The 27,562-nt window shown below is 45.0% G+C and overlaps 3 protein-coding genes across 3 annotated transcripts; all 3 read right to left on the bottom strand.

Moving 5' to 3' along the window:
- Positions 1-2,427: 2,427 nt before the first annotated feature.
- LOC130375444 (pumilio homolog 1-like) lies at positions 2,428-12,313 on the bottom strand. Its single transcript, XM_056582369.1, has 4 exons — positions 12,196-12,313; positions 3,483-3,655; positions 2,972-3,094; positions 2,428-2,499 (listed from the first exon to the last, which is right to left on the bottom strand). Exons 2-4 carry the CDS (start codon positions 3,642-3,644, stop codon positions 2,428-2,430), a joined length of 357 nt encoding a protein of 118 aa, XP_056438344.1. The 5' UTR covers positions 3,645-3,655; positions 12,196-12,313.
- Positions 12,314-14,086: 1,773 nt separating this feature from the next.
- LOC130375494 (sodium/potassium-transporting ATPase subunit beta-1-interacting protein 1-like) lies at positions 14,087-19,671 on the bottom strand. Its single transcript, XM_056582441.1, is given in 9 exon segments — positions 14,087-14,440; positions 15,197-15,278; positions 16,224-16,284; positions 16,605-16,637; positions 16,639-16,803; positions 16,982-17,062; positions 17,474-17,611; positions 18,898-19,291; positions 19,498-19,671. Coding segments are annotated over 8 exon segments (624 nt in total). The 5' UTR covers positions 18,952-19,291; positions 19,498-19,671; the 3' UTR covers positions 14,087-14,430.
- Positions 19,672-20,388: 717 nt separating this feature from the next.
- Positions 20,389-27,559, bottom strand: LOC130375492 (U5 small nuclear ribonucleoprotein 40 kDa protein). The gene is made up of 10 exons (XM_056582439.1): positions 27,309-27,559; positions 26,846-26,975; positions 26,649-26,742; positions 26,117-26,282; positions 25,764-25,886; positions 24,554-24,674; positions 23,655-23,737; positions 21,768-21,829; positions 20,899-21,002; positions 20,389-20,653 (listed from the first exon to the last, which is right to left on the bottom strand). The coding sequence occupies exons 1-10, from the start codon at positions 27,417-27,419 to the stop codon at positions 20,604-20,606; spliced, it is 1,044 nt and encodes a 347-aa protein (XP_056438414.1). The 5' UTR covers positions 27,420-27,559; the 3' UTR covers positions 20,389-20,603.
- Positions 27,560-27,562: the final 3 nt, after the last annotated feature.

Genomic DNA, 27,562 nt, shown 5'->3' with positions numbered 1-27,562 from the left:
GAGGAGAGACAATCGTAAGGCAACAGACACGTATATCGAAACAACAAGGGTTTGTTTGGCCAAAAGAGGAAGGCTTTCCATGAGTAAGAATGCCTTATACGTAGAAGCACAACCTGAAATATGAGCCAATATGCTGGCAACCAGAAACACTCAAATTTATTAAAATAGTAAACATGTAGTGATAAACTTCATTGCAATCTCATGTCAATGTCACATAAAGATGTTTGAGGTGAGCAATGACGTCTCAAATTATTGCGCAATTGACTGAGCAATCTCTCCTTTTTTGGACCACAATCGCCGTATGGAGAGCAGCCAAACTTCATTGTCCCAAGAAATACGTCCGTCTCTTAATGGGGAAAGACCGTCTATGCCAATAATCACACTATACCAACAGTCCAAGTCTACGCTTAGTCAAACTAATTGATCAATCAGTGCTTGCGAACAGTGCTTGGAAGATTTGGATTGGAATCTGTATAGGCTGTGGATTAGCAATATTGGTGAAGCCCTATTCAATCATAATGTGTAATTAAGTGGACAAAAGGCAAGAGACAGAAGTGGGGAAAGATTGACAGACTGAAAAAACAATGAGTGACAGGCGAGCCTGCGCAAGTGCGCCAGAGCAAGAGGCAATGACAAAGGGAGAACGAGATAGAGAGCAAGAGAGAGAGACACACAGGGAGAGCAAGGGAGAGAGACAGGGAAACCAAGATAGAGAACAAGAGAGAGAGACACAGGGAGAGCGAGATAGAGAACAAGAGAGAGAGACACAGGGAAACCAAGATAGAGAACAAGAGAGAGAGACACAGGGAAACCAAGATAGAGAACAAGAGAGAGAGACACAGGGAGAGCGAGATAGAGAACAAGAGAGAGAGACACAGGGAGAGCGAGATAGAGAACAAGAGAGAGAGACACAGGGAAAGCGAGATAGAGAACAAGAGAGAGAGACAGAGAGACCAAGATAGAGTACAAGAGAGAGAGACAGAGAGAGACACAGGGAGACCGAGAGAGAGCGAGAGACAGGCACAGGCAGGCAGCTGTAACTCACATAGGCTCCTTTGCGGAGGCAGGACTCCAGCTTGTCAGCGGGTGAGGAGGAGAGGACGTACTCCACCATGCTGACGCCCAGGCCTCCACTCTCCGAGCGCGGGGACATCACAGAGCCCACCCCACCTCCCCGCCGCCATGGAAACCCTGGCCGGGCCGGCGGGTCACCATGATTGGCTGGGACATGGAGTGATCTGGAATTTCGCATACGGTGGATTCAGTTCGGTATAAGGACACTTGAGCAAACCCACTGTTGGAAATGGGAAGGCCGTCTGAAAGCAACGACTACCGCACAAAGATGTTCTCCTGTTGTCAAGTTGAACAAAAAGGTCAATGTGTTAATGGGTGGTAATAAAATAACAGCAAAGTGATGCCAATTCAGCCATTTGGAGATAAACGGCATGATCACAGAAAGAGGACGTTTTCAAATTCACAAACTGCGCTGTGGAGCAGCCAAGCTTTTTTTGAAAGAATGCCAAAACAAAGGTTTTAGTCCCTTCTTCTCTCTAAGTTGGTGTCTTATTTCAGTAATCACGAAACAATGTCACATTCCATGTCGACGATCACAAAAGACAAATTTCCCCGTTTCGAAAAAAAGAGACGGTTTCCTGGGTTCACTGGACAACACACGTTGACCGATGTACACCATCGGTGAGTCTTCACTCAATGGTGTGTATCTTAAAGAGCGCCCGCTTGCTGTTGCCGGGCAACATATGGTCACCCATTTGCTCTTTGGGGGTGAAGCCAGGGTCTAGCGGCAACTACCTGAGGCCCCCACGCGCTGTCCCGCCACTGGTCCAGGAAGATCCCTTTGGGCCCGTCCTTCCCGGAGTCGTCCGCCTCCCAGAACTTCTTCCCCGTCAGCAGCTGCTGCAGACGGCCAGGAGGGGGCGCCAGAGGGGGAGGGAGGGACCGCCGCGGGACACAGAGGAGAGAGAAACACAAGGATGAACAAAAAAAGGAAAGCGGTTAGACAGATAGGAGGAACCAGACGGTGGAATTGGGGCGGTATGATGACATTCCCATAAAAACAATAATAAAAGAATGATTCGATATTGGCTGGTAAGTAGGTTAAGGTGGGAGGGGGAAGCACGCCCGCAGGCCGCGTGCAGAGGGCTTCTGGTCTAGTTTAAAATTAATAGTGCTCAACAGCAAAGGAATTCAGTTTGCGCTAACGGTTGAGGGAGTAAGACACAAACTAGCAGCAGGTCTCAATAAATCGGGTGCCGATACCAGGGGTAACGTGCCAATTGAAACAGCTTGAAACGTTTCCCATCTCAGCGGGTACAATTGTTGTGTCGCAAAGTACCGTCATGCCATCTTCATTTCCATCACAGCCCTTATGTCGTCGACAAGCGACTTCTGGCAGTGGCTCCTGAACCCTTACCTCTCCCATAGTGGTCCCTCTAGAGCCAGAGCCTGGCAGTCATGATTCAGTTCGTCCATCGACCGCACCTTCACACAGAGGGGAACACAGTTAGTATCCTCCGTACAAACACCTCACGATACATGATTCCCTTGTGAGAGAAATCCAGCGTGCCTCGACGGTGAAGAAAGCCTTCTTGAAGGACTGACTTGTTTATATACCAATGCTCAACAGGCGTCTGTGTTTAAGGCACGTCCATCAGCCCCAGGTGGGCAGATGGTATTGTGAAATAAGATGGGGCAACATATTATCTAGGAAAATGGATGAATGACGAAACCAGAAAATGGTTTCATCATTGTTAAGACGTTCTAACAAAACTAGGAAACAAAAGTTCCAAAAATACAAAACGGATCACTCATAATGCTGTCTTTCAGACCATGTTAACAAAAGACAGCCTCCTGTATTAGTCTAGTCACTACATTGGCAGCTCCAGTGCCCACCCACCAACACACGCGCAAAACAGCAGAAACACACACACAGCCACCCCCACCCCACACACACCTGGCTGTCGTGGATGTTGTCTCCGGTGGGCCAGCGGTGCTTCCCGGGCTGTTCTCCGTGCTGCCGCTGGAAGAAGTAGTCGACCATGGCGTCGTCCTGGGAGCGCCCGGAACCCGCCACACCCTGGGGAGACAACAGCCCGCGTTACATCAGAACACCTCGCTGTCGCGCAACACCAGCCGGACGCCACTCAGGACTCGACAAAACGTCAAGTGGGAAGTTCTCAACCGACATGCAGCGCAGGATTACAGCACGTTTGACAGTTAATTGTTCCTCAGCATTCATTAAACCTGCTATACAAGTAGGTTTTCTCATTAGCAGCCTCTAGTGGTTTGAGACGGACCTACAGTCATAGCTATATTGTTTTTAGATGAGTTTCTGTCTTTTACGATTTTCTCACAGTGGTGGGTAAATTCAGATACTTAGGTGTGGCACAGGTATGGTACAGGTTTAAGGCTGAAGATGAGTTTGTTCTAAGGAGGTACAACATGGGTACAGGCCATGGAGTTACCTGCTGGCTTGGAGGGGGGGCCTGAGGGACTTGCCCTGTTGGAGGGGCGTGCCCTCCACTGCTCAGCACCACAGGCATGCTGGGAGTTGTAGTTCTTATGTGGGGGCTGAACGAATCCTGCCAGAGCACTGCTTTCCTCTTCAACACACACACACTGCTCATTCCACCACAGCCTGTCAAAAAAAACAACACAACACAACACACTATTAAAGAAGGCACTTTTTAGCAGGCACCTTTCGTGCCTGCTAGGCAGTCATTTTCAATGAGACGGGCGGCAACTGGCAATTATAGAGCCAATCACGTGACTTAAACTAATGTGCATAAGACGAATATTGGACAAGACCCAAGGCCCTATGTTCAGTCCCTGAGCCAATAAATGCTTTTCCTCCATTTAACGTAATTCCTCTTTAAATATATCTCAATTAAGGTAGGCTCCATCTAACCATAAACATGTAGCCAGTTTCATTGATCTCGGTTACAGGATAATAACCAGCCTGTGGGATACTTTTTTAGGTTATTATAAGAGTAGTCCTGTACTTACTCCTGTGTCATTATTCACACATCCCCATGTTACCTCAAACTACAGAAGTATCTCTAGCCTCGTGGGACAAGGCTGCTCCCGCTAATCTCTTCTGCTTTATGTGAAACATCCTTTAATGGAAGATGAGCGAGAGTGATTTAGAAAATGATTATGTCTCTAAACGGCGTCACCAAAGCGATAACATATCCAAACGATTGCCGTCATAGTACTGACGTGTCACCATAATACAATGTGAAGCAAAACAAGGCTTTCTGGAAACCTAGACTTTATGAATGGAAGAATGATAAGTATATGCTGCCGGTGAGTAAGGGTTGCATGCGCTTTTGAAAAACTATGAACAACGGCTGCGTTGGCAGCGGACTCTCAGCACGGGTCATCAAGCGTCTTTCAAGAGTCCATCATCGATTTATGTGCCAGGATTTGTGATTGGAGCATATTGGTAAATGTTTGACCGTGTGGGTCCCAGTATTGTCTTAGTCCGTTGTTTTGTGGCAGACGGGTGATATCATGCTTTTTTTACTTTTCCCTCTGCTTTAGACTGATATGACTTATGTATACATGTCTTACGTCTCCTAAACTAGAAAAATCTATAAGTCTGAGCCAGGGGGAGTATTCGCGCCCACCGATAACGCCCCTCAATAGGTGTGTGAAACAGCTTGTTAATGCAAACTTCACTTCCATAAGTGGGCGGGGCTGAAGTGCAAAAGTCCTGCCTCCTGGGTACCAGCAATGTTTACTTCTCGGGGGTGTGAATTTGCAGACGCACGCGCAAAGCGTTCAACCAATTGCAAAAGAGTGGGAATGCTGACCAATCCCAGCAGACAGGGCGGGAGGGGGGCCTGAATGAGACATGATACAAATCAGACATGAAAGATGCTGAAAGTTTTGGCAGTGTGAGAATAATAAGGGGTATTTAACATACAGGCATATGATGTAACTCTATTTTAGTAGTACCCGCAAATGCAATTTTTAACCCCAAAAAAGCATGATTTGGGATCTTCAACGCTGGATGCCAATGGTTGGACACACTTAATTGTGTTTTGTTCCTGCTTGATTTCCTATTAGAAAATACAAATACACGCCGTTGTATAAAGCATATTTAGTCCGCTCCGATGTTGGCAAGAGTATTGAAAAGTTGATGTGACTGAGTTATTCAATATTTAGATCGCTGGGATGCCCCGTCCTTCAGGCGAGGCCAGCACCTCCGCTAAATGACTGACCGCTTCTACAGACTAATTAACTCTTCACAATAGGACGCTCATGTCAACGACTGCATTAAATTTGAAAAAAATATAGGTCACCATTAGCCTAATATACCATAGGCCAATATAATAGAATAAATAGATAATGTAATATCTATAAAATCAAACAGTACCCCTATGGAGATGGAACACTCCGTACGGTTTACATCCAATCACGACAGAACCCCTGTGATAAAAATTAACAGTACATTTTAACTACAAAAGGCCATTTCTGAAGAAGGTAACATAACTTATTTTTTAACCGATACCGATAACTTTCAGCTCCTAAAGGCCGATACCGATAAAACACACACATATATGATCATGACCTAAGATCATGACTTTAATACTATGAACAAACACAAAAACCTTTGGGTTTTTATTCCCACTTGATGCCCGATATGCAGACATCGGCGTCGCTCAGACATCATTAGAATCAACGGCGGGTGGGCTTGCAAGGGGCGGGATATGACGTAGGGTCGAGGTTCACAAGAGGCGGGATAAGGACGGCCCCCGTCACTCAGGTGTGTTCTGGTCTGACTGCAGACAGCAAAGGAGGCAGAATGGGCAGAACTCATCCCGATAATTTAAATGTTGCTGCAGCGATGCATCTTCTATTCTATTGAATCCACAACATCCGCATCGATCCATGAAAGATTGGAGCATGAGTTACAGACAAATAGAAGAAACGATGAAGAAGAATGGCGCCGCGAACGATTGCGTTACCGGAGAAAGAGAGTGTATTTTTTGCTTAATATCACATCTAACAAACGCTGGGACAAATGTAGTTGATTTCTGTGTTTAACTGAGAAACAGGGAGTGGAAGACCAGGACCCGGGACTAACTGTCAGCTAACTGTCAATAATAAATGTTACGAGAGTAGCGTATGTGTGGGTGGACGAGCGAGGAGAGCGACTGGAAGCGTATGTCAGTTTAGTGAAGTAATGAACGAGTCCAGTTGTGTCTGTGCAAGCGTGTACTGTAAAGTTAGTGAAACTAAGAATGAAGTGCCCAGACTGTCAATCGGTGGCCGCTTCATTCGGACCTATAAGTAGACCCACTGCCGGTCAAAGTGAGGGTGTTACCCCCGAGAGAACATTGACCCTGGAGGGAACGTCTCCCCTGTGCTCCTCGACTACGGTCTGAGAGCCGACAGCAGGAAAGGTGTAATAATAATAAAAAAAACATTTTCTATACATTTAGCGTTATCATAGTGGGAGCGGGGCACTGAAATTATATAGGCTATGTTATCGGGGCTATTCGTCATGATATCGGACTTATCGGAATGACGTAATAATTTCTGTTATTGTGCACCCCACATGACATGGCGCATAGCGCAGAAATAGTTTCACAAACACCCGCGCAACGAGATTGTCAAAATAAAAGCGCATAATACAGCGATATGCATCGATGTTTGGGCGCTGCATCGATACAGTTGGATCGTTTACCAATCAATAGATGCATCGATCTACATCGATGGATCGTTACACCTATAAATAGAAAGCATTTATTAATATCAAATAATTGACCAAAGCGAGAGTTAAATAAATGGCTCAACCGAAGTGATGCACCTTGAACCTAGGCCGAGAAGTATGATGAAGGATTAGTTTGAGAAGTAGCAGTGTAGTATAAGCATGATTGGTAGTAGTAGTAGTAGTAGTAGTAGTGGTAGTATGATAAATGCCAGCAGTAGAAGTAGAATAATATAATAGCCGTAGTACAATATACCTATTAGTGTGTGAATGAATGGTTGTAAGTCGCTTTGGATAACAGTGTCAGCAGTTATCCCCTTTATAAAAATTTAAATGTGATCGTTATTTTTAAACCATGATTGTTTGACAGTGAATTTGACTCAACGATTATACTTCACATTATAAGGCACAACCTGATGGTATTGCTTGTAAGTATCACCTGGACCCAGCCAACACAGGAACAATTTGACCATAAGGTAGGTTTAAAATAATGGTTTACAGTCTCAAACAATTGCTTGGCCAGTATTTTTTCCCACTCTGACCGGTATAAAGATATTCTAAAACTTAAACGATGGATCCAACTATAAGGCGGTATACATCTCTCACTCATTTGACCACACACTAAAGATGTGAAAGTGACAACTGTCGACCGCAGAACCAGACTGTGGTTAACAGATAATATCAGCTAAAATTAGGGTTCTAAAGGGTTGTATCAGAAGTTCAACAAATAAATGACTTTAAACAGCACTTACTTGCAGATGTAATACCAGGCTGAACACTTGCCGAATAGGCGATTAAAGCAATTTGTCCAAATTTTGACATGCCAATGCAGCTAGGGCTGGGCAATTTGGCCCAAAAATTAAAGCTACTTTAACAAAGATTATATCATTTAATTTGATCAGAAGCTTAGCTTGATTAATTCAACAAACTAAAAATACCAAAATATATGGTCAATCTTTTACAGCATTTGCTATTTTGCAAGCACTGTGGCTTTGGCTGGCATCTGCCATCGCTCTGTGCAAAAACACACCTGCCCTGCCATCGCCTGCCTCTGACACAGGTGCTGGAATGAGTTGGTTTTGTTTCCCATAGACTAGTGATACACCTTATATGATCGTCAACATAGTAATTGTATCACTGTTAATGAAATAAGACCTACAATTGGAGAAAACAGGATTAAAATCCTATGTTTTCCCAAAAACTACATGAACCTTCCACACTACTTAAAACGCAGGTAACGCTCTTTATGGGATGCGAAAGTGTCTGCTAGTATACCCTTCAACGTCACGGCCAAGGGACACCGGAGATGTCGAGTGTGTTGACGTTTAGCCAAGATAGGGTTAAGCTTGTCTGAGACTTCTAGCCTAACGCCACGGTGTGTGTGATGTGCGGATGTCTGGAGCTCATTCTGCAGTTGACTTTGATCATAGCGTGGGCGAGAGAGTAAGGATTCCCAGACAACTACACGCTACGGTGTGTGTTGAGCTCCCTATGAGCAGCGATTCATTTTGATGTCCGCGTCCGAGCGAGGGTTAAGCTTCCTGGAATAACATGGCGCTGTGTGGCGCATTTCACCTCATACACAACAACGTTCCTAAAAGAAAGATCACAAAGTTACCATTTGTCATATAAACCCCTTCCTTCCCAGAAATATCCATACAAAACAAATTTTCTAAATAGTCTTTGAATCCCAGTCCAAGGGGCTTTCAAACACTATAGCCTAAGGCCCCGTCCACACTGAACCGGTTTTCGGGTGAAAACGCATAAGTCTTTTGCGTTTGGGCCGACCATCGAGACGGATCCGGCGCTTTCGGTGTGCGAAAACGCACTTTCCTGAAACCAGATCCTAGGGTGGATAAATTAAAAACGGACCTACGCGTTTTCGTGTTAGGATTCGTGTGGACGCCTGAAACGCAAACAATGACGTCATCGCCCCCCACCAGCTGGGCGATGTCAGAGTTGCGTTGATTTATTTTATTTTTGTAGCTTTAAATACAGCCCCTTGGTAAATTGGATTACTAGTAACTACATTAAAAAGTATTTCTGCTCAATCTAAAAAGTTTTTTGTTATATCCTCCTCGACTGAATGTTTGCATACAGCGCGCCGGCTGGATGCACGCAGGCTGGATGCAGCGCCTGGAGACATATTGAAGGCGCTGGAGAACCAGCGCCTTCTACAGCGTTTCTACAGCTCGATGCGTTTTCGCATTTAGTCTGTCTTTACAGAGATATTCCTGAAACGCATCAAAGGAAAACACTAACAGAGGGGAAAAGATCATTTTCGCCCCTGTAGACGGGGCCTAAAACACTGCAGATTTGTCCCCAGTTCCTCTCTCCAGTTTTTCGGTCCAGCAATTTCACAAACTGTAGGAAAGTATTAATGCTAATTAAAAAATGTAATCGAGCCGCAAAGTACTTCATAAAAAACATTAAGGAATGGCCCTGCTTATGTTGCTGTTATTACCATACCAACAAACAATCAACAAGATATAATTCCTGTTGTCTCCTTGCTTACAGTTGGCAGTTGGGTGCCAAAGCAATGCAACTGTATTGTTAAACTTACCAAGTTACTTATCAAGTTCATAAAGTGATGACATTTTCTTCTATAGTGTCCTGAAATAGAACCAAAAGTAGGAAGCAAAAAAAAAAAAACAACTGTTCACTAGGCGATACAAAACAAATGAAAAATAAACTTTACACAAACCATTTGAGATGAACAATTAAACCATAAGGAAAAATTGTCTCACCTATATACACCCGAAAAAGTTCCTAACAAGCGGAAGGCCAGATCGATTTTCCAAACGTCTAACTCAGCCATAGGCTTCCAACGGCTGCTTGGTTAATGGATAACTTTTAAACAAAGGGCGGCCAGTCTATTAAAGTCCTCCACATTTTTATGGTATCAAAAGTTGAAACTAGTTGAACGTTTTTCGACTTCACTAATCATGAACACAAGAGATTGTTGAAAAGCCAGGCTGAGCTTCTGAAGGGGTGGCTAGCACTTTACCTAATTGGAAGAGTACCCAATATCCTGCCATTCCAAACAATTGTAAGACAGGCACAATTGTACATCAGCTCACATTGTTTGGAAAAAACATCAATACTTGTTTAAGCATTGAGGAAATCACTACTTGTGTATAGAAATCGATGGATTAACAGGCTTTCGGGTAGGACTGGCAGTTGACTGGCACTGATCTTGGAAGACAGGCTTGTTTTCTCATCTGTGTGCCGAGAGTCGTTTGAGTTTTTAAGTCACAACCACCCTTGTCACGGCTCCTGTTCTGATCAAAAATAAATAATCAGAATCACATTCACAATCTCGTCTTTGATCATTAGCAAATGGGAAGTAGGACAGCGGAAATAATTTGGAGCTAGCTGACGATATGGGCTCATTTAATGCATCGTTTTTATATCCTTATAGTGTAGCCTAACAAACTGTTCCCAGTTACAAAGTTAGAAAAAAATATATATATCATGAAAATACCAATATAACAATAACTGACATTTATTTTGAACTAAAACTAAGACTCCTTGCTTGAGTTCTGCCAACAATATCATACATATCATAAGGTGATGGTCATAAGTCGGTCATAAGGTGATTGCACACAGTAAATTATAACACATAGTTGCAAGTATGAGCAATTGATCAACTTGAGCCTAGGCAATAAATAGTACAACTCAATACTTTGTCTCTATGGGAAGATGTCTAGTGGAAAAAAATAAAAAAGGCCAGTGGAACGCAGGTCCTGGAGGTGGCCATGGAATGTTAGCCTTCTGAGGGTCAGGTCTTACCTACAACTTTTCCAATAAGAACGCATATTTTGTGTATAACAATCACACTTCTTTGGCTTTTCAAAACAACCTTTTCACCATTTACTGTGACTATAGTGACTTGACACAGAACGACACTTTCACCATTTACTGTGACTATAGTGACTTGACACAGAACGACACTTTTTCCTTGTTAGTCCTGCACTAAACACGCAATAGTGTAAACTACATTCTGAACACAGAGTGCAATAAGTATTGAAATCCTATTCAACCAATATTTGCACATCTAAAGCACACAGTATAGGTGATATGCCATGTATTATTCAGTTAAAATAGTGATTGCATGGCATTCTATAGAATGTCTTACGCCTATAACAATAATTCTCTGAAATACTTCAGATTCAGGGAATTAGCCCAGAATATCAGGTGGTACTAGTGGCCTACCTAGTTACAGTGCGTCAATTGAGACCCCATTGAATTTGGGGGTGGATTGCCTTATCTTCGTACCCATAGAGAATACGGATCACACAAGTCTGGTAATCAGAAATCCAATAGTTGATCTGACATTTGTAATAACTCAAATTTGGGACCATATTAAAACTCTGAAGTGCTATACACCAAGTTCTGGGACATTAAGCTATGTACAGAGAACAAACCTTGCAGTTATCCAGGCAACGTAAAACGCATTATCAGCCTGCTGCAATCACTGTGCAACATAGAGAAGCGCACGCCCACTTCACACACTTAAGAGTGGGATACCAACAGCCATACGTCCAAATGATAAGATACGCCTAAAAATGGCCGGTTAATCTATACCCGTCCATAACAAACGGCGTTTGAACCACTTCCTCGTTGTTGTTGTTTTGAATCGAGGTAATACTAGGCGATAATGTTCTTGTCGCTCTAAACACAAGAACGAAAGTAACTCCCCAAATTCCGACAGTGACCCCCCCGCCCCCCCCAAACCTTTGCGCACAGCCGCTTGTTATGGTCCGACACCCGGAAATGTCAGATGGGATGTCCATCTAAGTGGCTTAATCATTAATCAGAACTGGGAGCAATCCACCGCATGCCGGCTACAGACCAGGGGTGTGATGTTGTGGCAGAGAACTACTAGCTAGCAAGACATCGGATGTCTTGTACCGTAGCACAACACCAAACTATCGCTCCCCGGAGCCAGCGCTCTCCTAAGGTGACACCGTTAGGCCGATTAAATAACCGATTGTGGATGAAAGGCAGGCTTTGGGGCAATGGATGGTAGCCGGTTGACGTTTGCCTGAGAGCTGTTATGGTGGGTTCACTGCCCAAGTCTAGCAACAATGCATGGCCTCTTGACATTAACTCATCCCGGTCGGAAGGGGGACCGACAGTGGGACGACATGGTGTCCAGTGGTGCACAATCGCCACCTTGCAACACTTGATCGTTATTTTAAAACGCCAGTGAGTCGCCCGGTGTGTCCCGGGGGCTCAGTTCTACAGGTACCCATGACGCGGATGCTAACAAAGGCCTGGGCTGTCTAGAGCGGAAGACCGACACAACGGGAGGAAGAGCTAGGAGGAGGGAGACGGCGCACAGCCCCAAAACACATCCATTTAGCTCCGTCCGGGCGCGATTTGGACAATACCGGGACCTATGTGAGGATAGGGCATGGTACAGGTACTTGTAAACTGCGTGAGACGATACTTACAGGCGGAGGGGGTGGATGGTCACGGATTTCAGCCCCAGTTTCTTTCTGACTCCCAGGCATTCACTCCGACAACATGGCGGCTCGATAGGAGCAGGCAAGAGCACTGCATGATGGGAAAGTATGAGCGAGCGTGCGGTTCATTGCGCCAACTAGGAGGGGAGGGTCGTCGCGATAGACCCTTTGTTAAGGGTGCAAGTATGTAGTTATTACGCTTTGTGTTGACACCTTTTTTAATTATCATTTAACACTCGGTTCCCTTTTGTAAACAGCGAGATGACATTATTGTTATTACTTGCGTCATTGCCGGTAGACAATTGAAAATGGGTGGGCGTTGATGCTGGAAAATAGACACACTGAGCTATAATATATCAGGGGACGGTAAAACGTGTGCTGGGCATGCCGCTTATCAGTGTGAAAGTACAAGTAGGCAATGAACAAACCTCTGGGCTAATAGGATCTCATGCAAAATAGGCTTGGACTGAACTTGTGATTTCAGATCTAAAAAACTAAGCATGACAACCAGAAGGCCTACCTTTAAAGATGTAGGATGTTTTTTCCTCATCTATTTTTGGTTTTGGATAGATTTTTGTAGCATTTCACAACCGACGTTAGATTAATGAATGAAGGAAAATGTTTTCAAATGTATGCAGATTAATCAAAAATCACAACAGAAGTCAGGTTTAATTTAGAAAGTGATTTTTTTTTTTTTTATTACCTTGAACCTCTCAACACTCAAAATGGACCCCACACCCTCTCTATGTAGACCACCGTTTGTATGTTCGTATCTCCTATCAGCAGCAACAAATTGACATCCCCCTTTTAGGGACGCTGTGTGCACCTCGACGACAGGTGCACACAGAAATCCTTCAGAGCCTTCGGAGTCGTTAGTGGCAATAGATGGTGGTGCAGTTGGGCATCGCCACCAGTGAAGCTAAGACATACAGGTGTGATGGAGAAACTTTTGAGTTTGTGTCTGGCCTCCCCCCTATTCCAACCCCTCCCCCCCTCGTGACCCCTGACCCTAAAAGTGACCCCTCCCATTTCTAGTTATAAAACCAACAAAACAATTACTGGCTGGTTATATTTACATGCACAGTACCCCCCCTCCCAGACACACTATTGCCAATCCCAACGCCATCTAACTTACAGATTACATGTCTAGGACGGATCATTTTGTGCTTCAGTAATAAGCGTAGGACCTGTTTGATTTGGATGATACTTGCATGCCTGTCCTCGTGACTGTATTGTGTGAATTCACCTGTAGAGTCGTACAAACAGCTTCCTGGTGTACCGGTTAACCCCTATAGGCTAAATTCTGCAACAGTTTTAGTGGTTTAGTGTTACCCCGGACTAACCCGCGGGGGGTGGGGCATTTAATTCAGTGACAGTGTGTAGAACTGATGGCTTTGGGGACCGAGCATTTTCTCGTTAAGACTGCTCTAGCATGACATCATCACATTCTAAAACAACGATATGGAAGAAAACGGTGCCTCTATTCATTATTATTATTATTATTAGTATTATCCTAATCATCATCATTACGTGACACCCAAGTGGAAAACACTTGAGAGGCACCAAGTGACAGAGTCCAGGGTGCATTCACTGAGGAAAGGCTATTAGTGTGGAGGCACACACACACAAAACATACACACACACACAACACACACACAGACACACAACACACACACACACACACACACCCACACACACACACACACACACACACACACACACTGTCGGGAGTGTGGAGAGCTGGCAGTTTGTGAAGTGTTTCCTGGGTGACCTCTTAGTAGTGTCCTGTAGCTCCGCCCCACACCATTTCCTGTTCTTTGCTTCCTGTCACCTTCATCACGTCATCCCGCATGCTGGTACATCCCTGAGCTCTATACATTCTATCAGGGTAAATGTCTCTCTCTCACTAGCATTCTCTCGCTCTCACTTTCACACACCTAATGTCGCCTAATCTCTCTCTCACACACACACACACACAGCCCAAACACACACAACATTCTGGCTCACATGCACACTCTCTCCAGTCCACTTTCTTTCTTACTTTCTTTCTCACTCTCACACACACAGACTAAGACATCTCTCTCCTCCTGGATGAGGGGGGTGGGGGGGAAATCCGTTCTTCAGTGTGATTGTGACACACACAGCAGAGTGTTGTCATGGTGACCAGGTTTCCATCCACAGCGGCACTGTCACGGTTTAGCCTCAAGGGGGCACTGCTGACACCTAACCAGCCCTGTGGTAGAGATGGACACACAGATCATTCACATAGTACCAACAGCTTTCAATACAGTTCCCAGCATCTCCATCTCTGCAAGAGTGTTCAGTGGGAGTTAACCAATCAGAACATTAAACCAATGTTTTACAATGCAGCCTGAGATATACATAAGATACGTTTAGTAAAAGCTGAAGTTAATTTCAGCTGTTGCAGAAGTTTGTGACTATCAAGTGCAAATAAAACTGGGGAGATACAATGTAAAAATGACTGATTTTATGTTCACTTTAAACGAAAATAAATACATACTGTACTACTAACACATCTACCGTATATACCAAATCCATCTAAGTGATGAAGTAAAAGTATGTACACACTTTTAATTGTTGTGTCTATATGGACAAGGCAGTTAAGAGAAAATGTAACATAGGATGTTTGGCAGGTTGGACTCAACCTGAGGTACTCCAAGGCATATTGTTCACATAGTTGGCGAACTAGTAGGTTGACCCACCAAGCCATCCATTTATAATACATTTACATTTAGGAGATTTTGCAGACGCTTTTATCCAAAGCGACTTACACACATTCACACATTCACGGCGGAGTCGTAACCACGCAGGGTAGCAGTCAGGGTAAGGCGTCTTGCTCATGGACACCTCAACACTACTCAAACTAGCAACCTTCCGGTTACAAGTCAACCCGCTCTACCTCGTGAGCTTTTGTCGCCCCATCCATAGTCAGCCATCATATGTAAACAGTCTGATGCGGGATACCTACGTGTAAAGTGGCTGGAGTTGAAGGTGCGAGGACTTCTGTGGGGGCTGGTAGCCATAGGAGTCAAAGCCACCAATGAAGTCGACTGTGGAAGTGACAAGAGCACAGGGTAGTGTTACTTTCCTCTCCTTTGGATTGGGTTCGTCAATGTGACGCTCTTTATTACTCACTATCCATTATGCCGTATTCACTGTAGAGTTCAGCATAAGCGATTGCGTCGTGAACCATAATAACGTGGCTGTTTGCTGGGCCATGTGTCTCCATTATAGAGCTGTTCACTCGCTAACAAGGGACCGATGTTTCACTGTTGTATCCCTTAGATATAAAAGCCCTGAATTGAATCTTGATTTCCAGCGTTGTCCTTGAACGATATGTTGGTTTTAGTGTCTATTGTATTTCATTTACCAGTATCTCATAATCGAACCCGGGGTCAACTACCGTCATTCTATCAACCTGCATAATCGATCATGTTATTATATAACTTATCATATTATCATATAATGTCTTCAGTTGCACATCATAAGAGCACAATATCCAGTCACAAGGAGTCTGAGATCCCAGGTCATTTCATAATGTCTCCAGGAAGGCAGCATGCAACGTGATATTCCCAAAAATGGCAGAGCTACGAACTGACAAGGGGACAGACAGACCACAGGAGACCAGAAAAGATAGACGGACAGACTAAGGGTCCACCGAGCACATCTGACAGGTAGACTGACAGGTAGACAGAAAGATGGACAGCTAACTGAAAATACGTGTTTGACACTCCCCACAAGTGGAGCCCTCACGCCACAACGGACGGAATCCTCCAGAGAGAGATAGACAGAGACTATCTCTATCTCTCACCTTGAGTCAGCCAATCGGAAACACAATAGAAGCCAAGCTCCCTTGCCACCGCTGCCACGGCAACAAAAACTAAAGCTGCTACTCAGAGTGTTGCTACCCGTCAGCCATCCCTACACCAGACATACGCCTGCAGAGATAACGAGGGCTGGAAAAAGAGAACATTTGGAAAATAAAAAGCACTTACAGCTGTCTTCGTCATCCTGGAAGACTTTGCTCACATAACAGGCGTAAACAAAACCGAAGAGCTGTGGACGAAGGAGAGAGATGGATTGATTCCTGATCACATCAGTGTGTACCACATCTGTGTGTGTGAATTGAGATGTTCTTATATTTTTTACCTAATTACGACCATGGCCTTCAGTACACAAACACTATAATATACTGCACTAGTGAGTACCAAAACTATGGTACTTCAGTCAGGAGAACATTTGACTATCATACATACCATATTACCATTGTAATACTTGGGTAATTACAATGGTAATATGCTATGCGAGTGCGTGTGTGTGTAAGTGTGCGTGTGCGTGTGCGTTTGCGTGCGTGTGTGTGCGTGCGGATCACTAACCGCCAACAAGACTTGTAGTGCCGAGCTCAGCACCCTCGATGTACTGGTAGTCAAGGAGACACCCAGAAACGGTGATGACATGGTGGTCGTCCGGGGCGAGGTGGGAGTCGAGCACCGGCGTTACCAGGCAACCAGGCCCATGCTCCATCCACCAAGAGCGATGGAGTGACGTGTTGAAAGTCATCAGAAAGTCCCTGTCCTGTTACAAGCCAAAGAGACATGTGCACAAACACACACCACACACACCATGCATGACGCACACACGCATGACCCACGCACACACAGACATAGAGGGTTAGGTTGGTGTTGTTGGTGCCTTGAAGGATTAGGCAGTCATTCAAACACAACACGCAGAACAGATCGCTGAGTTGCCTTACCTGGGACAGGTGTCCCACCTCCAGGTAGAAGCAGATGATGAAAGAGTTCCAGCCGACCCACATCACCAGCCACACCGCATACTGCCGAACACACGAGGACAAATCAGTGGGGGTCCGTGTGTGTGTTTAGACGGCTGCTCTGTGTCCCTATTTCAACTCCAAGCGATAAGAATCAGCCTTAATAATCCCTATTGTTCTCTCTTTTTTGTGGGCCCTCAATATGGAGGGGCCCCCCGGGAGAGCAAAGGGAGTGCTGTTGTCATATGTTAAACATGGGGGATGGGGGGCGTGTTGACGGGGGGCCCGGCGTGACATTAGTTTGAGTGGCCCCCGAAAAGATCCTCTGTGTGGCATCAACAGACGCGAGCATGACAGACCCGGCGAGCGGACGCCAGAGTGCCTGAATGAGAGAGAGGAGAGAGAGAGAGGAGAGAGAGAGAGGAGAGAGAGAGAGAGAGAGAGAGAGAGGAGAGAGAGAGAGAGAGAACTCACAAATATGAGGTATCTGGAGCGGAACTGCACGGTGCCGAACATGCCCAAGATGATGGCCACGATGTGGAGGAAGTTGGCCAGGATGGGGGCCCACTGGTAGCCCAGGAAATCAAACACTTGCCTCTGGAGTGCTGCCACCTAGTAGAAGAGCGGGAGGAGAACACAAACATGAATACATTTTAAGCAAAGGCAAACAAAGGAAAATTCACAAAAACAACATGGCGCACACATGTCTACAAGTAGGCCAATATACAGCATTGTTCTACACTTAGAACACCAGACACCGGTGCACGCGCACGCACACACATACACATGCACGCAAGGGGACAGGAACACACATACACAGGTCTGCCGCAGTTGTTTCCATGGTAACTGCCTGGAGCACCAGCCAGCCCAGTGACTGTAGAGAGAGATGCAACCACCCCCCCCCCCCCACCCCAAAAAAAAATCTCCCCTAAACTAATGAGAATCTATGGCCGAGTCCCTCTGCTGCCCCCCCCAACCCCCCCCCCCCCCCCCCCCCCCCACACACACACACACACACACACACACACACACACCCCTGGCTAACAATGGCCTCTCCTCTGCTTGGCCCACCGGCACAGGAGCAGCTATTCCTGTACACATTACACACACTACCACGGAAATAATAATATGGCGTATCTCGTTACACTCTTATTACCTTTCATTGGAGCGGCAGACAGCCCTCCCCTGAAACACGTGGAACGGCTAAGTTTAACTCCGGAATAGAGACCAGATGAGCCAGAGACTCCCTCGTTCCTTTGATACTCCTTATTTACGAGGTTAGACCGCACACCCGCACACACACCCACGCGCATATCCCCAAAACAACATACTAGTGGAAACACACACACACACACACACACACACACACACACACACACACACACACACACACACACACACACACACACACACACACACACACACACACACACACACACACACACACACACTGATGGAAGGCTGTCCTCTGCATGTCTCTCTCTTTCTTCCATCTTCATCACACACACAGATACTCTTGTTTTATGAATATAATGTGGCACGCGCGCTGACAGCTGCGCCTCAAAGAATTCAGCCGTGACTGTAAGGCCTAGAAGAGGGGCTGTTCCGAAATGGCCTGATTACAATGCTAGGGTCTGTAAAACAGTGGGCTAATTATATCCTCATATTGGGGGAGTTGACAAGCACTTTCAAAATACATAGAATCCAACACACACACAATCACACACAAAATGTACCCGCAAACACACACACAATGTGTTCTAGAAACAGAAACCCCCACACACACACACACACACTGTACACGCACAATCATATTGACACATACAGTATGTACAACATACCAACTGTACGTATAGATGCACACGCGACCATGTGCGGGCGCACACACAAACGCTTACCAACTGCAGCGAACATATAGCCAAGAGGGTGCATCTCCCATCACATTTCCCCATCTTGGAGGGTTCAGGACGGGGCTTGGGGCCGCGAAGGCTCCGCGAGAAAGACGGGTCCCCGGTTAGATCCAGACTGCCTGGCGGTCTCAGCTCACACCATTCCCGTCGAATACACCTTCTCCCTGCTTCCTCCTCCCTCGGAGCGCTGAACTGGTGGCACTTTCAGTCAGACGGATTGACCCATCTTGACCGCCGCCTGGCCTGGTCGGTAAATAGGAGCTGCGGCCGGCCAAGGGTTTCACAAGACACAGGGAAACGCAGGAGAGAAGCGGGGGGCCCTCTTACGACGAGGTCTGCGGTCCGACCACCATCGATTACCGAATCACCTTGACCACACCTTCTATTGGACCGCAAGGAGAGAGCACACACAAAGGCACAAAGAAAGACCTAAAGCTGTCATAATGTGCTCCAGGCTGAAGGGAGAAATGAGCATCATATGATAACGGATCACACGGGGGAGGTGGGGAGGAGTGAAGTGACCCGACAGAGGTACTGCTAGGCTAAGTAAAATGTGCTACGGACACAAAGCAGTTCGCTGTGACTCACGGTTTCACCCAAATAACTGAGGATTCCCGATTCCGTCTTTGGTCAGATGTGGTCGATATGCGGATTAAAGTCGAGTCCAACGGATCGATCCCTGAACCGGACGCTTTTTTGGACCGATTTCGCTTCTCCACTCCGTCTCGCGGTGTCTTTGTCAACAATCGGTGCCGGGGCGGGCGCAGGAGGAGCTGGAGGCGAACAGAGGGGGTGGGGGGGCTCTCCCACCCCCCGGAGGAGCTGCCTTGAATCTGCAGCTCCTTGTAATATCTCCATCGTGCGTGCGCCGCCCGGCATCACCGCCAGGCATTTTTGGGAGACAAAAGAAGCCAGGTTCAAAGACGAGAATCAGGCGCCGTGGACGTTTATAGACAATTACTATTGTTATTAATATTGTCAAAAGATGCGCACCCCACCAGGTTGGTCCCGACCTAAGCATATTTTTTATGTCTCATTCAATAATGGGAATACAAACGGGGGGGTTGAGGCTGTTCTTATGCATTAATTATTTACATGAGTGAAAGTTTGCAGTTTTGTCAGATTGTTGAAGTCGTGAATTAAAAATAGCCATACTCAGCTATAGGCTCATAGAATATCACTAAACACTGATATAAAATGACTCATCTCATACAAAGACCAGTGAAACCGGATACCAGTTATATTTAGTGAACCAAGGTTTCTTTAACAGAAATGTTATATTATATTAAAATAATATACCTTTGATTTGCATCGTGTCCCAAAGACGCTTTACATTTGGACCAAATACATTAATATAAAAATACAGCCAAGGATCGTGGTGACGTTTTAGTACCAACAAAAATGGTTTTATTTGACTATGACGTGTGAGCCCCTGACTAATCACATTAAAATGAAAGTCATAATACACAGCTTAAAGGAAGAATGGCGAAAACACTTTTAAAGAGTGAGTTTATTAAAAAGTAAAAGCAAAAACATATCCAAGCTGTTGAACTGAACATAAAAAAAGTTTAAATCCATGTCCTGAGGTTGTTACTAGACTCTGGAATGTCTGCTACCCGATCCAGAAGAGGATTCCCGCTCATATCCCCATACAGACACACACACACACACACACACACACACACACACACACACTATTGAATTTCTCCCATGTATAGCCGCTTATCGCTGGCACCAGAAAGCACTGTGGAGAGAGAGAAACAAATAGTTAACTGCGGTGTTTGAACTTGTTAACCTTTTCTTTTTTATACCAACCGATATATTTCCCTTCAATTTTATATGAATGCGTGCATGTGAACTACAACTTTAACCCAACAATTCATAGATACCTACCAACTGCAGCACCATGTATAGAAAATAGGGCTAGTCTAGCCACATGGGCCCTATCCACCTAGCGGCCATCTTGATCTCAGGTGCAGCTGGTCTTACCTATAGGTTCCTCCGGGTGGAAGGCCACCTCGTTGACGGAGCCAGCGTGTCCGGGCAGCTTGTACAGGATCCTGCGGGAGGTGGTGTCCCAGACATACACAAACCTAGAAGGAAGAGCCAAACACATGGTTAACAGACTCATTTAAAGAGGACTTTATTACGTTTCAGAATATTGTGTCCGTTGCCATGACAAATACATGTCTGCATCTATGGAAGCTATCATGACCCAAAAAGACCCCTATTGGGGACGGCGGTTCTTTCCAATATCACATACAAGCATTGTCTGATAGTTCCCCACCCCGCAGCCAGAAGACATGGACAGATAGTCATCTTGCGAGTTGCATTTGATTTGGAGGGGGTAGTATTTGTCAAACACTATCAATGAGATGATAAGGACCAGAGTGACAATAAGTGGAGAAAACAGGGAGAGCGCGCGAGAGAAAGAGAGATGGAAAGGCAAGATAGACTGAATCTGGAGTAAAACAAGACAAACAAGACTCAGTTAGGAACGAAGGGAGCCCACAGCAGAGGGCTGAGTGGGCACTATCACACTGGTGTGTTTGATTCACTAGTCCCTGCAGACGAGTTTCTGAATGGGAACACAAGCAGCAACACCAGGATGTTCAATAAAAAAAAAAAAATTACATTACTGTACAGTTTCACCAAAATATGTCATCATTCTCACATCCTAACCCATGATATCTACCAAGATTTCCCCCTTTTACAAGAAAGACAAAGAACTATCCAAAATCATGTAACCAAATTGAAATAATTGGTGTTTGGTCAACCAAGTAACCGGCCAAGAGCACAGCAAATAATGATGAATTCATTGAGAAGTCAGAGTACACGTCTATGGAGCAGCGTCTCACCTGTCGGCCGAGCCGGCTGCTATCTTGCTGCCGTCTGTAGACCAGGCGCACCTCAGCAGGTTCTGAAAGATAATCCATCATAACCGGAAATTAATAGGACTTTTCACCAACACATGGGGAGATATCTGGTGTATCCTGAAGCAACCAGAACACAGAAACATCTGGAGCTTGTCATAGCATCTCAAAAATAGTTGTAGATATAGTCGCAGAGTTGTTGTTTCATTAGTTGGAAAGGGGCGATGGGGAGACATTATGTAAGGCAAATGAGAATTGTAACTGACTAAGGGTACAATAAAGTAAACAGTCAGCCATCAAAGCACACTGATAAATGTGGGTACATAAACCAAATAATATTGTGATATCACAGTAACAATAAAGCAAAATATGATAAAATTAATGGGCTGTTTTTGCCAAGACACTAGGTTAATTGTTGAGGTTGTCTATCAGCCATGATTTTGTTCAACTCCCGCCTCTCACAGCTTTTGTTTATTCCAAAACAGCACAGTTGGAGTTTGCTTCCATAGCTGGATAAGTAAGTGTAAGTGCTTATCCAGCACTTAAGTAAGTGCTGTAAGTGCGTATGAACGGCCCTGTCTCGGTTAGAGACACCTAAACCTGGAATTTATATTGCTACGACTCAGTGGTTGCACTGGACTGGCTTAGTGGGGAATAGTGACAGTTGTATTGTACATACATACAACTGGTAACTGAGCGCTTCATTTTGATGCAGAAGTGAATGCTTATGCTTAAACGATCACACTGCCTAAAATGCATCTACTATCTTTGCTGAAAACCCTTAAGCCCAACTCACACCGGCGCCGAGTCAAAAAGAACGCCCCCATTATTCCGGGTGTACTAGCCCACACTGGCGCCGCCTAGGTGCGCGGCCCAACTAGGCTTCACGCCACTGTCCTATTACCTAGCGTCACCGCCCCTGAAAAAGCGCTTTTTTTTAAAGCTGTTTGGTACATCCCGGCTTGATACAAGGTCCTGTACACATGGAGATTGTTGATTACCTAGATAAATAATTCCACAATGCAAAAGGAATGAGCAATGAAAGTAAATAAAGTGTGTAAAGTGACTAAACGGTAAAGTGCCCGACAGTACATAAAGTAACTATGAATGAATGTGACTATCATTGTAAGCACAGAGGATCATTGGCATCAGGGCCATATATGTAGTCATAAAACAACTGGTATGACGTTATGGTAGCCTATACCGACTAAGTTTGTTGATCTGCTTCTTTCAAAACATATCACAACAGTGCTGCAGCGCGCCACTTCCTGTTGATGCTACGGGCGGCTTTTGGGGCGCATCAAATGCGCACCGCTGTGCTTCGGCGCCGGTGTGTGGCCGGCTTTTAATTTACGCCTCATCTCCTCTTAAAGTTTGTGAGCATGCGCAGTGGCCTGTGAACACAGACTGTATAGATTTGTTTGTTTGTTAGCACAAACAGCAAGGGCAGCTCATAGGCGCTAACTTGTTTTGCATAAAACAAAAATATAGCTTTGGGAGTTTCTTAATGCTTGTTTGGAGTATAAATAATGTTGATCCCGGACTGCCTTATTTCGGAAAACATGTACACCGTGAGAGGAATGGGGAGTGGAACAAAGATCATGGCTGATTTAATCTGGAAATTGACAATGACAGCTATTAACAGGGTCTGAGAAAACCTGACCAATCCTCTAAAGAAAGAAAAAAAAGGAAAGTAACATTGGGGTAGGAAACCATTATCACAATAATATATCTATACTAGCAAATCTATCCAATTGGCCTTTTGATTTAAGGTGGCCGAATGGCTGCTGGGGGTCAAAATGTGGTGTCACTCTATTGTCTGTAGTGGTACATGCTGACGCAGATACGACCAGCGATGTACCCTCCAATTACCTTCTCAAAGTTGTGGACATTCCCCTGGAAGATCTTCACACACCTCTCCTTGGGAGCGAAGGGCCTGACGTCCCAGATGCGCACTGGACATGGAGATCAATAGATTATATTAAGCATAACAGCATAACTTCAGTAAAATACACTCTCTGGCCCAACGAACACTCAATGGAATTGATGTTGACGTCTTGTATTTTTTAACAACGCCGTGCCAACCAGTGTCAGGGGGAGTGTAGATTATACAGAGACATTCAACAAGATAAACATTTGAAATGGCAGCCATTACAAGTGGATCTGATGTGGTGAAATGCGATTACACAGGAATCACAGCACCATGTGTTTCTGAATGTGATTGCAGACGGTGACGTATCGACCCTGTCTCTTGGAGAACACAGTATCTAATCGAATACAGAGTACGACCCCCGTGTATAAATGTACAATGGTGTCCCGGTCGGTAGGCCAGCCTGGCCTTGTGGTATACTCTGGTCCGGGTGTTATCTCTGTTATCTCTGTCAGTCACCATGGTCACTGTACGTATCGTAGGACATGACGGAGATAACACGGACAAACTGAGCATGTTTGCCTTCACTGGCTATATCAGGTTCGTCTGAGTGCGTTACGCTTCCCAGACACCTAAATAAAACACCCCGGTGTATGTAGAAATGTTGAACTCGGGCTGAACCGATTAGGATGTCTTCGTCCAAGATAGGGTTCATTTTCTTGTACACATAGTACAACACAACGGTTTTTGTTTGTGGATCTCAGTCTGTACTGGCAGTTGACTTTGATGTCCGCTTCCAAGAGTGTTAAGCTTCAAGGGCACTTATAGTACAACACCAGTGTGGCGGGTTTCCTAAACAACATGCCTCATTAAAGTGTTCCTACAAGGCAGACTCCCCTACCCGTGTTATCCATGGAGTTGGAGAGCAGGTACGAGCCCTCTGAACTGAGGCTGAGGCCGGTGATGGAGTCACTGTGACCGTGCATGCTGTAGATGAGCTTGTTCTGCCTGAGGTCCCACACCTGCACGGCACAACGCAAAGGAACATCCACCTTTATGTTTAGCAAATCACATAAAGTTCTCCCTGCAAAAACGTAAAATTTGTTGTTTGCTTTATGGAAGTCACCCCCAAGTTCTTGTGGGTTTCATGACCAATGTCAATGTTGTAGGCATTTGGTTGAAAATCCAACGCACTAGTGGTGCAACGGTTCACGGGTTCCCCGTGATCTGTACGGATCAACCCTCACGGTTCGGGACACAAGTGATCCACGGATCGGCTGATATAAAAAAAAGTTGTGCGTTCACGTGATCAGCGCATGTTTAGAGGACAATTCAGGTATTAACAACATCATCAAGTATCGTACCGAAATACAGTTTCTGTTGTGTTTTATTTGGCGTTCCGTAAATCCCATTGAAACGGAAACCGGACATGTTAATGTTCGGTTGTGTAGTCTTTTCGCTCGGTTCTCCGTATCAACAGTAGGGCTAGAACTGAGCGAAAAGACTACAACCAACCCCCCTTGCAATGAGCAATGAGTCTTCCAACCGAAATCAACGGATTTACAAAATGCCAAATAAAGCACGACAGAAACTGTATTTCGCTACCATACTAGAAGAAAAAAAAGATGATGAGGATATCTGCATTGCCTTGGGAGAGTAGACTCTAAACTCTTCCCAGGCAATGCAGACATCCTGAATTGTAAATCCAGGGTTAGGGATTATTAACTATCCATGTTAAAAATAAGGAATAATGATTGCAATTTTTTTAAATATTGACCATGTTTAAAGGAAGCAGGATTATTACCTAATTTTCACTTTATTTTGTTTTTACACATTTGAAGATTTTATTTAGTCACATTTGTCTTATTATCTTTATTGTTGTTCCGAAAATGATCCGACCCTTGACTCAAAAACCGTGACACGATCCGAACCGTGAGTTTTGTGATCCGTTGCACCCCTACAACGCACAAATATAAAAATAGCACTTGGTAATCATCAGTGATTCATGATGATTCAAACTGCCACATCAACACAAACAGAAATACTGCATGCAAGTAATTTATCTAATGTGAATGTGATGCATTTTCATTCCGATTGCTGGAAGGCCGTACCTTGATGTCGTTGTCGATGCCTCCAGACAGGATCTGATCGCTGGTGTCGTTGAAGGTGACCGCCAGCACCTGGTAGGTGTTCTGGAAGGTGTGGACCGCCCCCTTTTTGCGTATGTCCCATAACTATCACAGCCACAAAACATCAAAGCGACAACAAAAGTTTGGTTTATATAGGGTTCAAGAACATTTCATACATATTTCTTACCATCAATTATTCTTGCATTTACCGCTGTTCAAATACGATCACACCACCTCACATCCACAATCAACCTTAAAGATAGGTATATATATTTTTTCATCTCAAGTAACAGTAAGCGATACTGTGATTGGTTGCCGGGCTCCCGTGGCTGTACCTTGACGGTGCCGTCGTCACTGCCGGTGCAGACCAGCTGGGGGCCGCGGCGGGCTGGGTAGCAGGAGTTGACGAAGGAGCTGTGGCCCTTCAGGCGTTTCAGCCTCTCCCCTGTCTCACTGTCCCACACGCCCACCGTCTTGTCCGTGCTGGCTGAGAACAGCGTGCTGGACACACAGGCAGAAACTTCCTTACTTGTTCATATCGAGTTGGGACTACAGTACACGTTTTGTCCTTGTATTTTGTTGTTTTATGACCTATATCCTCATGTAGTATGAGGTTCCAACAGTGCCCTCATGTGGTAATAACGTTTGATCCATCATCTTGTATTATTAATGTATTCATTTTCATGTATTAATAGCTACCAACTGTACCCAGACTAGATTCTACAGTTGTGGCACAGCTACTCAACATGCTAAGTTCCGCTCATTTTCAGCCTTCTGTCATCAACATTTCTATCATTTTGCAGTTTTCCTTCATGATAGATTTCTTTAGTTAATCTAGGTTGTTTTTCGTTATTTTGAGATTCTTACCTGCCATCTGTGTTGTAATGCAGCTCCATCACTGCACCACTGTGCCCCTTAAGAGTAGCAAAGTTATCGCAGTCTCCATACACGTTCCACATCACTGGAAGGGGTGTTAAGACAGAAAGCCAAGGTTACACATCTAAACTTTTTGAAGGATCAGCCTCGGAAGAGTAATCTAATACTTTACAGATTAAAAAACGTACATATGAGTCTGTCAAATCCCGAGGAGGCCAGTGTGGCTCCGTTGGGGTGAAACTTGCAACAGTAGACTTCTCCTTCATGACCAGACATCAACATGATGGGAGCCTGGAGGCTGGAACTCCGCGGTGGACCCTACGCAGAAAGACGACCATATCAGCTAATAAACGTATACGTAATCATTATGAAATCTGCATACCTCGGAACACCGATTTTGAATGGACTTAATGATGATACAGGACACGTAGAGAATACAGGGTGATGCATTCTGATTTGTATGACAATTAAAATCAACACACATCAGAATACAATGGACAGTAGTACAGCGTTGAGATTGAAAGAGAGCGCGGTTATACTTTGCAGTCAAGTATTTTAGTGCATTAGAAACTGAAATGGCTGTTTTGCAGCTCTTAAGAGCATTTGCAACTAAAACCACACATTTTGTTAGCAGACTTTGACTTTCCATACCATGGCCACGAGTTGTTGCGACTGAGCCGCAGCGATCAGCTCCGTGCGGGGCCGCTTCACACCGGTGGCGACCACAGCCATGTCGGCCGCTCTCTTTTTCTGCTCGATCATCCTCGCTACTTTATGAAACGTTGATTTAAACTTGTATAAATTCCGCAAATGAATGAACACTTTCGAATACCAACGTTATGCTAACAATGGCTTCTCTACGCGTCGGCCTAGTACTTCCGTTAGTGGCGAACGTCCCGATTGGC

The sequence above is a fragment of the Gadus chalcogrammus genome, chromosome 22 (assembly GCF_026213295.1).
Source record: "Gadus chalcogrammus isolate NIFS_2021 chromosome 22, NIFS_Gcha_1.0, whole genome shotgun sequence".
Taxonomy (NCBI): Eukaryota; Metazoa; Chordata; class Actinopteri; order Gadiformes; family Gadidae; genus Gadus; species Gadus chalcogrammus.
This window is presented reverse-complemented; position numbering and strand designations above follow the sequence as displayed.

Bases quoted from the DNA above. Each gene is read 5' to 3' on its own strand.
- LOC130375492 (XM_056582439.1), bottom strand. From the start codon at position 27,419: ATGATCGAGCAGAAAAAGAGAGCGGCCGACATGGCTGTGGTCGCCACC. The intron at 24,675-25,763 runs GTACGGCCTTCC...TGTGCCGTGCAG, and splicing joins GCATCGACAACGACATCAAG to GTGTGGGACCTCAGGCAGAA. The intron at 21,830-23,654 runs GTAATTGGAGGG...ATTATCTTTCAG, and splicing joins ATGTCCACAACTTTGAGAAG to AACCTGCTGAGGTGCGCCTG.
- LOC130375444 (XM_056582369.1), bottom strand. From the start codon at position 3,644: ATGAGCAGTGTGTGTGTGTTGAAGAGGAAAGCAGTGCTCTGGCAGGAT. The intron at 3,095-3,482 runs GTAACTCCATGG...TTGTCTCCCCAG, and splicing joins CCCCCCCTCCAAGCCAGCAG to GGTGTGGCGGGTTCCGGGCG. The intron at 2,500-2,971 runs GTGTGTGTGGGG...CTCTGTGTGAAG, and splicing joins ACAACATCCACGACAGCCAG to GTGCGGTCGATGGACGAACT.